At 39.7% G+C, this 12,164-nt stretch overlaps 1 protein-coding gene across 3 annotated transcripts in view; it reads right to left on the reverse strand.

Moving 5' to 3' along the window:
* Window positions 1-2,537: 2,537 nt before the first annotated feature.
* LOC111874610 (5-hydroxyisourate hydrolase) overlaps window positions 2,538-12,164 on the reverse strand; it is a 13,724-nt gene continuing 4,097 nt past the window's right edge. Inside the window, exons 2-7 of one of the 3 annotated variants that reach the window (XM_023870256.2) lie at window positions 11,684-11,835; window positions 9,522-9,611; window positions 8,913-8,963; window positions 8,069-8,220; window positions 6,625-6,760; window positions 2,538-2,665 (exon numbers count right to left, since the gene is read on the reverse strand). In XM_023870256.2, the coding sequence (XP_023726024.1) occupies window positions 2,576-2,665; window positions 6,625-6,760; window positions 8,069-8,220; window positions 8,913-8,963; window positions 9,522-9,611; window positions 11,684-11,835 (671 nt within the window). In that variant the 3' untranslated portion in view covers window positions 2,538-2,575. Of the gene's footprint in view, window positions 2,666-6,624; window positions 6,761-8,068; window positions 8,221-8,912; window positions 8,964-9,521; window positions 9,612-11,683; window positions 11,836-12,164 lie in introns of those variants that run through there. The other 2 variants (XM_033755487.1, XM_033755489.1) reach the window with 2 other exon arrangements.

Genomic DNA, 12,164 nt, shown 5'->3' on the forward strand with positions numbered 1-12,164 from the left:
TTGCTGTCCGCACTCCCAGGGTAGGAGTGACCCCTTGGGGTGAAAACAATGATACAAGGGAGGGAAAATTGGGGTCAGGGCTGAATGACTCAATGGCCCTCCAGAGGACTGTTTTCTCAATGACAAAGACAGCAAGAATGAACCACAAATAAGAAAGTGAACAAAAGATCAGGTAAACAAGAAAAAACTTTACTTCACCCAAGAATAAGCAGAAGGAAGGTCAGGAGGAAGGGAAAGGGACCCCATCCTACCTGATTACCCAGCATCACATTGGGGGGAGGGGGGAAAAGAGTAAAATCTTCAGTGCAAAAAATTATATAACAAGAACGATAATATATTCTGATCCTTTTTTTCTGTTCTGTACACACTTAAGAAGGGGGTGCGGTAGCGTAGCTGGTTGAGGCACTATGCTACAAGCTGGAAGGTCGCAGGTTTGAGTCCCGATGAGGTGGATTTTTTCAATTGACCTAATCCTTCCAGCCACACTATGGCCCTGGGGTCGACTCAGCCTCTAAGAGAAATGAGTACCAGGAATCTTGCTGGGAGTTAAAGGGTGGCCGGCGTGTAAGGCTTACCTCACCGCCATCTGTGAGCCGATTGTCTAGAATATGTGGGACCCTCAACGTCTCACAACCCTATGGGCCTCCATGGTCTGTTACGGGGATGACTTTGCCATTTTACACGCTTAAGATGTGTCTTTGGGCACCTCTGACATATCCCTTAGCACTGTGCCTTCATGGCCCTGAAAACCAGTATGTCCAGAAACTGATTACTGCACCATATTCTCATTTTCTGTTACAACTGCTGTCATGCCAATCATTTTGCATTTTAAAAGAATAATTTGAACATAAATTATCTTTCCATTAAAATACTCACAGAAACAAATATACCTCAAACTCTTTACCACAGACTGACACAGATGTCAGCATTTTCCACTATTATTTTCAGGTAAAAGAACAATGTTCATGAACATGGCTCTGCTTCCATCAGGTGACAGAATCAAACTTACTGTGTTGGGTCCATCAGATTGAACCTTTAGCCAGGATACATATAGTGTCAAAGTAAAGGTGCATTTTGTTTACCCTGGCAGAATAGAGTGCAGCACTGTGTCAGTGGCACTTGTAGTGTTGACATAACATGCATCATAATAGACTACAGTGGAACCTCAAATTTTGAACACAATCCAATCCAGGAGACAGATCGACTTTTACCATCTAAACATCAAATTTTAACTGTAAATTCAATTGATCTCTGAGCACTTCGGTTTCCCCTGCCAATCTTCATTCCACCAAATTCTCCATCATCATAATCACCTGGGGCAGGTACAATAGGCCAATCAGGGGCCGCTGTGCCGAGTGGACCCAGCCAGACTCCACCCCACACTAGCTGCAGTAGAAATTACAATTTTTCTCTTAGACTTTTCACCTCTAGTAACTTTCTTTTGTGCCATTATGAGTTGATATTATTAAATATAATATAAAAATAACCCAAAGAAATAAATAAAACACTTAAAAAAACAGAAATTTGTGAGATGCCCATTGAACCAGTCACAGGAGGACCGAGCAACTGCGCGCGTGACCAAGCAGAGAGAGAGAGAGAGAAGGCGACCACATGATTCTTTGTTCGAGTTTCAAGTTCAAACATAAAACCATTCGAAGTTCAAGGGTCCACTGTATTCCCCTTTTTGCACATATCTGAAGAGATATCTAACAAATAAATATGCAACTATTAGCTTTACAGAACACAGACTTCTGACTAAAATGAAGGTCTTGCACATAATACATTCATAAATGCCTAACCTTCCACTACTGTAACGGACAGATTCTGCTGTATATGAGACACAATGATGTACACTAAAAGGTAAAAGTATGGAATCTCATATCACTCTGTAGGTATTTTCTTTTTTCATTTACCACATACAAATCTGTATACACAGCCCGGGAAGACTTAAAGATGCATGTATGATCATCAGTGCTGTTGTCATACTTTCTCAGAAGTGAGGAATGGAGTTTGCAATGCAGTATACATATGTATATACAGCTCTGGTGTGACCTGTTCACAAAGAAAACGGGAAGTTTATCAACTGGATACAATTGTGAACTTATGGAACAAATAAAGAAAAAAGTGTTACACATCTGTGGTACCAACTACTCAGTTCACAATCCATATTTTTTCCTACGATGCTAATGAGGAAAGTAATATGGAATGGTTATGAAAATGGGATTGTTACCTTGAGCATAATTATTTAAGGAAAACCAAAATATAGAAAACTGATGGTCATCAGAACACAGCAGCAGCTACACTTATTTATGATGCAGGGAAGTAAGTTTGGAATTCATTAGAAAGCAAACAGTTTCTGAAACTTACCTTTCACAAGGTACAGCATGCCTAACATTGCATTCTTTTTAATGTAAATACCATTATTCCCAAGTCAAAATCTGGCTGCCAGTGCCCATAGGAGCAGAGGATTTACAGCCCATGTTTTCACACAACAGAAATTAATGGACCTTGCATGAAACTCACCTGCACTGGTGGGAACAGTGAACAAGTTTCAAAGTATTGAGATGACAGTGAATTATCTTCCTCGATACACCATATATCCAAATGGGCTGAGAAGTAATGGAACATGGTACTGCTCAAGTGGGTCAGATACATCGAAAGTAACCTAAAAGAATTTGGACTGAATTACTTGTAGATCTCTCTTCATAAAAGAAAGTTCTTGATGGGGTACATTAAGCAATGCACACAGCTCAGTTGTTAGCTGTTGATGGCAGTAACAGAATAATTTACTTACTTGACAACAGATGCAGTACAGGTAGTCTTCAACTTACACAATTTTCAGTTTCTTCAATTCCCTTTTTTTTTTTTTTTTTTTTTTTTGTAAATTTTATTTTGTTACTAAAGACAAAAGAATGACATTGTCTGCCTTTAAAAAGGGTAAGAGAAGATTCATAAAATGAATGGCATCAAAGTCAATTGAGTTACATTTTTTTCAATGAAAACTATAGGCAGTGAAATGAAAGTAGTAGGAAAAATTCTTGAGTTATGCAGCCTCTCCTTGGGAACACAATAAATGCATCACAGGGACATATCTTGTATAGAAATATGCTGGGTCTAAAAATTGTCAGGTCTTACCTATGAAACCACAAATTTGCTACCACATAGCCTCAACATTTATTTTAAAAAATCAGAAAAAATTACATAAAGTCTGTTAATGTAAATGACCACTGTGAATTTCAGCTAACGAGCTCACAACATCAATCCCTCTCAGGCAAGTGAGTGACCATATTTATAAGACATACCCATGTATAATTTATGATTCTGAGCTATGCGTAAAAACAGAAATATAAGGGGGTACCCAAAAGAAACCGAACTTTTTTTTTTAACTTATTTATTCAAATTTTAAGCACAAACCTTCAATCCCCTTCAAAGTACTCTCCACTTACACTAATACACTTGTCTAGCCTTTTATTCCATTTTTCAAAACATTGTCTAAATTCATCTTTTGAGATGCTTGACAGCACCGCCATCATTTTTTCCTTTCATGTTTTTTCATTCGAGGAAAGAAAAAAAAGTCGCACGAGGCAAGGTCGGGTGAGTATGGAGGGTGAGGAACAGGGGTCATACCATTTTTGGTCAAGAATTGTCGTACAGACAGGGCTGTGTGAGCAGGGGCATTGACATGATGGAAAAACCAGTTACCCGACTGCCACAAATCTGGCCGCTGAGCTCCAAGTCACTCCCGACAGCTCCACAATTTCTTCAATGGTCCGTCGTCGATCTTCCTTGATGATTTCACGATTTTTTTTCAACATTTTCATGTGTTCAGGCCGTGGAAGGACGACCAGAACGAGGTCTGTCATCAATTGACATTTCACCATTTTTGAAATGGGGAAACCACTCAAACACTTGAGTTTTCCCCATAGCATTGTCCTTGTACACCGTTTTTAACATTTCAAGAGTTTCTGTTCCACTTTTCCTGAGCAAAAAGCAGAATTTCACCGCCACACGCTGTTCACGAAAATAGCCATTGCAAAAATGACGATCACACAAAACAGTTGTCACTATAAACTCTGCTGAAACTAGTCCTTACCTTCTGAAGCAACGGTAGTCGGCTTATCGACTCAGGAATGTTAGCTCTATGCGCTCATAGCGGCAAAACGCAGTACTACAAAAGCTCTGCCCACAAAAAATTAGTTCGGTTTCTTTCGGGTACCCCATCGTATATTAAACAGTTTTAGAATGAATATTTGGTTTTATTTGCTTCATTCTGAAACATGACTTCAGAACCAATTAACGAAAATGATAAAGTTACAGAGAAACAATAACTAACTACATGGATCTGAGCCCTTCTTGAAAATCAACCAGTCACTCAGCTACTCAGACATTTCCCAACATATTATGAAACCCGAATGTTCATCGTGGTGTTCGGAACAGCGCTCCACTGGTCCCTACCCTCAGCCAGCTTAACCTAGTCCATACCATAGCGGCCTCCATAGTCTAGAGGTAACGTTCCCACCTCATGACTCGTGGTACACGGGTTCAAACCCGGCGGAGGTCGTCGAATTTTTAAGGGCGGAAAAATTCAGGGAACAAGTCCTCCGGGAAGGACTTTAAGCCGTGTGTCCCGTGTTGTAGCTTTACAGCATGTAAAAGAACCTCATATCTCCAAAGGAAGACACTGAGCCAAATTCAAGGACGTTTCCTGCCCAACAGTAGTCTCTAAAGCCTCTGATAGATGGGGGAAGCATTATAGATACCGCCAAGCCAGTGGAGGCCGAACTCGCTGGCTCGGTCGGGACTGATGGTACACACCAATATCGGTAGGGTATAGAGACTGGTAGAATATCACAGAGGGAAACACAATGGACCAATACTGGTCTAAGTGCATGGGGAAACCCACCCTCTCCAATAACTAACTAACTAGTCCATATCATACCATCCTACCTGTCTAAGATCCAGCTTAATATTATCTTCCCACCTATGTCTAGGTCTTTCTACTGGTCTCTTTCCTTCTGATTTTCCCACCAAAACCCTATATGCATTTGCCCACATGTGCTACATTCCATGCTCATCTCATCCTCCTTTCGTTGGTCATCATAATTATATTTGGCAAACAGTACAAGTTCAGGAGCTCCTCATTATGCAATTTTCCCTGCCCTATTTCATCCCTCAATAGTCCAAATATTTTCCTCAGCACCCCACTCACAAATACTTTCTGCCTATGTCCTTCCCTTAGTGTCATAAATGGCAAAATTAAAAAGAAGTTCTGGCACAGAAAAATATCAACTGATACAGACTCATTCCTACATTATCATCATGACATGACCAACGGTTATTATGACAGTGAGATTTAGATTTGAAACTAAAATGTTTCCAAAAATAAAGACATTTTTTGATACCTACTACTAGTCTTATGCTTCACTAAACAACTAAAGAAATTCTGACATAACAGAAGGCCTGAAATATACAGATACAGTTCAAATAACAAATAATAGAAACAAAATTATAAAAGATAAAACAATTCCGTCCAGTGTGACTGGTGAAGTTTTTCTTATTTGAATTCTTAATGCCCTTACATGTTTTGTTCCTTAGAGACCATCATCAGAGGGACTTTGATACAGTTTGGAAACCACTATTACAATGGGTGTTCTGAATGTTAAAGTATATATACATACAATGTTTACAATGCACAAATAGATACAAAATCCAAAGTTTTCACAATTGCAGCGGCTGTCTTGATATATTAAATTTTTTTTAAAAAACTTTAGTTTGGTCTCTAAGGACCGAAACATGTAAGGGCATTAAGAATTGAAATAAGAAAAACTTCATCAGTCACACTCGACAGAATTGTTTTATCTTTTATAATACTGTTAGTGTGATGGACCAGAATGAAACAAATCAAATTCAATAGAAACAAAATTGGACAGATCACTTGGGAAGAATGGAAAGAGACAGACTGCTTTCCCACAACTGGCGTTCTGATCCTTAGGACAACAAAAATGACGGAGAGACCAAGGCAATCTTGGCATTCATACGAACAGGCTATAATAATACATAAGATTTTTAATCACCATCCGGCGTGACTTAATAAAAGTTATGTTTTTAATTTTTCATCCTGTACATATTTTGGTCAAATCAATTATCTTCAGAAGGATATTATCAACACATATGGAAACTACTCTTACCATGTCATACATATAAATATTATATCTTTTAACTAATATTAAGATGTACATTAATTTGTTAAATCATCTAAAAATGATTAGAATAAGTCTGTTTACAAAGTGGTGTACAATATTTGTTCTGATCTAGAACCAATTTGGTATGTGTCATTACACTTCTTCTCCTTAATGGAAGATGGTTATATATTACACAATGTGGTATCGTTGTCTGATGATGAAATCCTAGCCTGTATAACTGAACCACGATATCAAAGAGCTTTGATCATCAGATACCATGCTGTGGAATATAATCATCTTCCATTAAGGAGAAGTAAAACACTACAGAGTTGTATGAATTTATCCTATACACATCTGATTAGTTCAACTAAACCATATCACACACAGCAGTGAAGGTGCAAGGAACACAAAGATTACACGTCCAAAGCTCATGCTCACTCACCTCAATGAAGGGGTAGAATGTATCATGTAAGCCAAGTGTAAAATACTTTTTGACCTCAAAATGCATCTTGTACCGGCCAGCAACTATTTCATTCAGCTGTAGTAAATTTGTGCAGCGTCCATCAGCATCTGTAATTCTGCATGCACATTAACTTCAACACTTGGGAGTCCTGGCCGTTTTATGTATGCAGCACCCTGCTGACTAGATATTTCTGAATGGCCTTTACTACAATTACACACAGGGTCCATCAAAATATCAACATTATGCTTCAATGTCTACCCTTACACTGTAGCCTATCAGGGACACTTTTAAAACATGATTTCACTTAATATGCTTGCTATGAACTTGAAAGTTCTGAAAGACACCTACAACCATACTGAGACATTAAATGTGACAGAATGACAATTTGCATCAAATGGTGCTATGTGAAGATGTGATAGGTACATTATTTTGGCAAGAGTGTACGTGGTCTGACAATCATGCACACACTGACTGTGAACACAACAGTATTTAAGAGTTGTCCCTCTTTCTGAAGTACAGTGCAGATGGTAATGTGGACAGCATTATTTTCAGCTTTCATAGCAAATGTATGCACTGAAATCTTCTCGGACAATCACATGCATCAAAGTTGAGCTGCAAAATCAATGTTTCCGAGATACAGTGTGTCTAGACCAATATGGTTAATGTGGGGAATGATCTAAGTCACTAATATACCAGCAGTAGGGCACGTGTCTGAAATGCTGGATTTCTTTACTTGATACGATACATCTGATTGACTGAAAAAAAATTAGCATAAGTTTATAGCAGTTAACAGTCTCTTATCACAAGACCTGCTTATCATATGTAACTAAGACAAATGTCTGAAATATAAACTAAAAAAATGCAATATATATATATATATATATATATATACGAAGGGGGACCCAAAAATAACCGGAAATGACCTGTTGCACGCGCATGCTTTGTAGTTACGAGTTGTGCTGCTAGGTGGTGTTAGCTGGGGGTCTCCCGCGACTGTTAGTGAGCTGGCGTCAGTCTGAGTTAAGTGGTTTGTCTGTGGTGCTCTGTTGTGTGCGTTCCTGTTTCAACCCTTTGGCGATTAGTGAGATGGCCGACCAGAAGGAACAAAGAGTGTGCGTGAAATTTTGATTTCTGTTAGGGAAAACTGCACTTCACTCTTCAAGTCGCGGCANTCCCTTCTGGTCGGCCATCTCACTAATCGCCAAAGGGTTGAAACAGGAACACACACAACAGAGCACCACACACAAACCACTTAACTCAGACTGACGCCAGCTCACTAACAGTCGCGGGAGACCCCCAGCTAACACCACCTAGCAGCACAACTCGTAACTACAAAGCATGCGTGCGCAACAGGTCGTTTCCAGTTATTTTTGGGTCCCCCCTCGTATACACATATGTTATTCATTACTATCTGAAATCTCACCCTTCACTTATCTGTGTCCACGAGTTCCCACACTCTAGCCAAAGTGTGACGGCCATACGACTAACTGGAACACCACGTACCAGATCAAGGACTTGGGTTGAAACACCACCAGACACAACAGTTTGGTTTTCAGCACTCATCAGTTGCATACACTGTAAAATATCAACAAACTGATCCCAGAAGATTATTTTAGTAATTCTACAAATAAAGCTCAGTGTTCAAAATGCCAATTGTTAATTATCATCATTACTCTTAATTTTATTGGTGTTCTGGATTTCATTTTGGGAAGAAGTTATTACCTTACCCTGATACCAACTGTTTTAAGATTATTATCCATCACCATAATATTTGTATTAACAGTGGTCATTAAGTGTAACATACTGAATTTTAAAGGAAAGAACAGGCTTTCTTATGACCTATACCTGTTGTTGCTTGAAGGTCATCTGAGTAAGTGTTGTCTTTCTCTGAAAATGTATTCAACCCTGAGAAGTCTTGGCATTTCTATTGCAGGCTGTGTCAGTCAAAAGGATTCATAAAGCATAAGGACAACTTCACCTGATACCTGAAAGTTCTTTAGTGTCAGTGTGTGTAAATTTTAAGAAATAAGAAAAAGAAAATACATGCACAAAATTTGAAAGTTCAGGGTCTATTGCCATGTCAAATTTCATGTACCTAGCTACAGTGCATTCTTAATAACAACACTCATGCAAAATCCTAAATACAGACATTGATCTACTATCACATTATGAATCTGACTGCAGTCACACAGATCCAAAAACGGAGTAATCTCAAAGATTACACAGCTAGACAGAGCTTCACAAAATGCATAGATGTCACTACGTACAGCCATTGTTCCCATACACGGTGGAGGGACATCTTCCACTTCAGCAACATTCTGTAAAATAAATAAAAAAAGTAAATAAGATTATGTTCTGTAATTTAAGACTATGAAGCTTGAAATATTTTAGAATTTTGCTCCTGCCTCACAAGGAAATTCATTGTCTCCATTACAAAAACCAGCAGGTTAATGAAGTTAGGGAAATAATTTCTGTTAATTACGGAAATCATTCAAAACACACAAGTGCGCTCTGTGGGCATGATGCAATATTAATTAATGTTGAAGCAAGCAGTATTAAACAGTACGCCGTCCACAACACTGTTATTAAGTTTTGTACTCGGCCACGCCATAGCTCAAGTGGTTGGTTGCTGGCTTCCCATCGCGGTGGCCCAGGTTCGATCCGGGGTCTCGTCAAGTGGGATTTGTGGTGGACAAAGTGGTGCTGGGGCAGGTTTTCTCAAAGTACTTCGGTTTCTCCTGCCAATCTTCATTCCACCAATTGCTCCACAATCACCCTCACCTATCATCTGGGGCTGGTAAAATAGGCCAGAAGTGGCCGCAGTACAAGGGACTTAGTCCCACCCCACTAACATTAAAAAAAAGTTTTGTACTCACGGCATCCCCTTCGTCCCAGCCATCACTGCTGTTGACATCACTCCTGTCAATGTCTGCCACGTTCTGTGAATTAATATCTGGATTTTCATCCTGCAAAAAAAACAAGAAGATGCATGGCTGCAGCACCAAAAATACAGAACTTACCGAAGTGTAATTATATGAGTGCTCCTTTTCATCACATCGGCAGATAACTGTTAACTGCATGCTTAAGCATAGAGGAAACTTTCCGGGTGTAATAAATACAATGAAATATAGCACTGACCCACCAAACTATTCATGAACATACAAAATACTATATCTCAGAAGAAATGGAGACTACTACCTACCACTGAACCCCTTCCTATGCCAAATAGATCCATATAATGTTTTTTAAATCCATTTTAATTTTATCTTCATGATGCCTATGCCTAGGTCTCCCTTAACTGCATGAGAAGGAACCTTAATGCGGCATGTCAGTCTCTACAGATGCTGTCCATTTGACAAATTCCAACAGCAGCTACCATTCAATGTTCTCACAAGCTAAGAACTGTCACAGTAGGGCCTGAACTCTTGTGTCACAGGGAAACTGAACACAGGAGGAAGAACTATTTACAGTAACATGTTTGAATTCAACAAACTGAAGCAACAGAAATATGCTTTAATGCAATGAGGTAACATGACATAGTTGGTTACTTAACTACGAAGGGGGACCCAAAAATAACCGGAACCGACCTGTTGCGCGCGCATGCTTTGTAGTTACGAGTTGTGCTGCTAGGTGGTGTTAGCTGGGGGTCTCCCGCGACTGTCAGTGAGCTGGCGTCAGTCTGAGTTAAGTGGTTTGTCTGTGGTGCTCTGTTGTGTGCGTTCCTGTTTCAACCCTTTGGCGATTAGTGAGATGGCCGACCAGAAGGAACAAAGAGTGTGCGTGAAATTTTGCTTTCTGTTAGGGAAAACTGCAGCCGAGACTGTTGGGATGCTTTGGCAAGCCTTTAATGATGATGCTTTGGGGAAATCACAGGTCTACGAGTGGTTTTCCCGTTTCAAATCTGGCAACATGTCAACAGAAGACATGCCACGCCCCGGGCGTCCTTCGACAGGAAGAAATGACGAAAACATTGCCAAAATCAAACGTGCAATTGATGAAGATCGTCGAAAGACCATTGACCAACTTTCTGAGGAAACGAACATCTCATGGAGCACGGTCCAGCGAATTTTAACCGAAGGTTTGCACATGAGACGGGTGTCTGCAAAATTTGTTCCTCGCTTGCTCGGAGATGACCAAAGAGAAAACCGTGTGAATGTTTGCCGCAACTTGAAGAGTGAAGTGCAGAACGATCCAGAATTTCTTAAAAGAATTGTGACTGGCGATGAGTCTTGGTGCTATGGGTATGATCCAGAATCAAAGCAATCATCAAGCCAGTGGAAAACTCCAACTTCACCACAACCGAAGAAAGTGCGTCAAGTGCGATCCAATGTGAAAACAACGTTGATTTGTTTTTTTGATGTGAATGTGAAGGGTACTAATATACAGGCAAAAATAAAAAATAACAAAAATAAATTCTGGTTATTTTTGGGTCCCCCCTCGTATACTGTTAGTATCAAGAATACACAGTGATGATCATAAGATGATTAATAAACATAGAATGGTTCATGGAATGAAAATTGGTATGGGAAACTGAAGTATGTGCCATCTCACATGCCACATGACCTAACCTAGGATGAAGTCTGGGCCATTGTGATGTTATTTTTTATTGCTAGTGGGGTGGGACTAAGTTCCTTGTACTGCAACCACTTCTGGCCTATCGTACCAGCCCAAGATGATAGGTGAGGGTGATTGTGGTGCAATTGGTGGAATGAAGATTGGCAGGGGAAACCGAAGTACTCGGAGAAAACCTGCCCAGCGCCACTTTGTCCACCACAAATCCTACTTGACCAGACCCAGGATCAAACATGGGCCGCCGCAATCGGAAGTCTGCAACTAACCACTTGAGCTCTAGTGAGGCCCTAAAAATCTTGCAGTGCCAGGAATCAAACCTGGGCCTCTGGATCTGTAGGCAGGAATGATGACCACCAGACCACAGAGGTGATTCACTGTGATGTTGACACAACATGTCTGCCCAAGAGGACTTCACTGCATTTATTTACTGTGGAAGATTCAAAATCTTGCATAGAAGCTTTAATACCTTTTTTGAATCACTGAAATACATATCTCCTGCCTTCTGATGTTTCCTTGAACGAGCATGTGTGCGGAGGTCTGTACGATGGGCACGGAATTCCTTCTTACAGTATTTACAAAATGCCTTGTGCCTGTTGTCAGGAACTGGTGCTAGCCATCCTACCAATACAATTCATTAAAAAATATTAAAATGTTTGCTCAAAGTAATATTATATTTCAGCATCCTGTTCCACTGATGTATCTTTAATTGCCTTTCTCTTTTTCCATCTATAATGCAACAAATTACGAGGGGGTACCCAAAAGAAACCAAACTTATTTTTTTTAAACTTATTTATTCAAATTTTAAGCACAAACCTTCAATCCCCTTCAAAGTACTCTCCACTTACACTAATACACTTGTCTAGTCTTTTATTCCATTTTTCAAAACATTGTCTAAATTCATCTTTTGAGATGCTTGACAGCGCCTCCGTCATTTTTTCCTTTCATGT

Source organism: Cryptotermes secundus, unplaced genomic scaffold, assembly GCF_002891405.2.
Source record: "Cryptotermes secundus unplaced genomic scaffold, Csec_1.0 scaffold47, whole genome shotgun sequence".
NCBI classification, from domain to species: Eukaryota; Metazoa; Arthropoda; class Insecta; order Blattodea; family Kalotermitidae; genus Cryptotermes; species Cryptotermes secundus.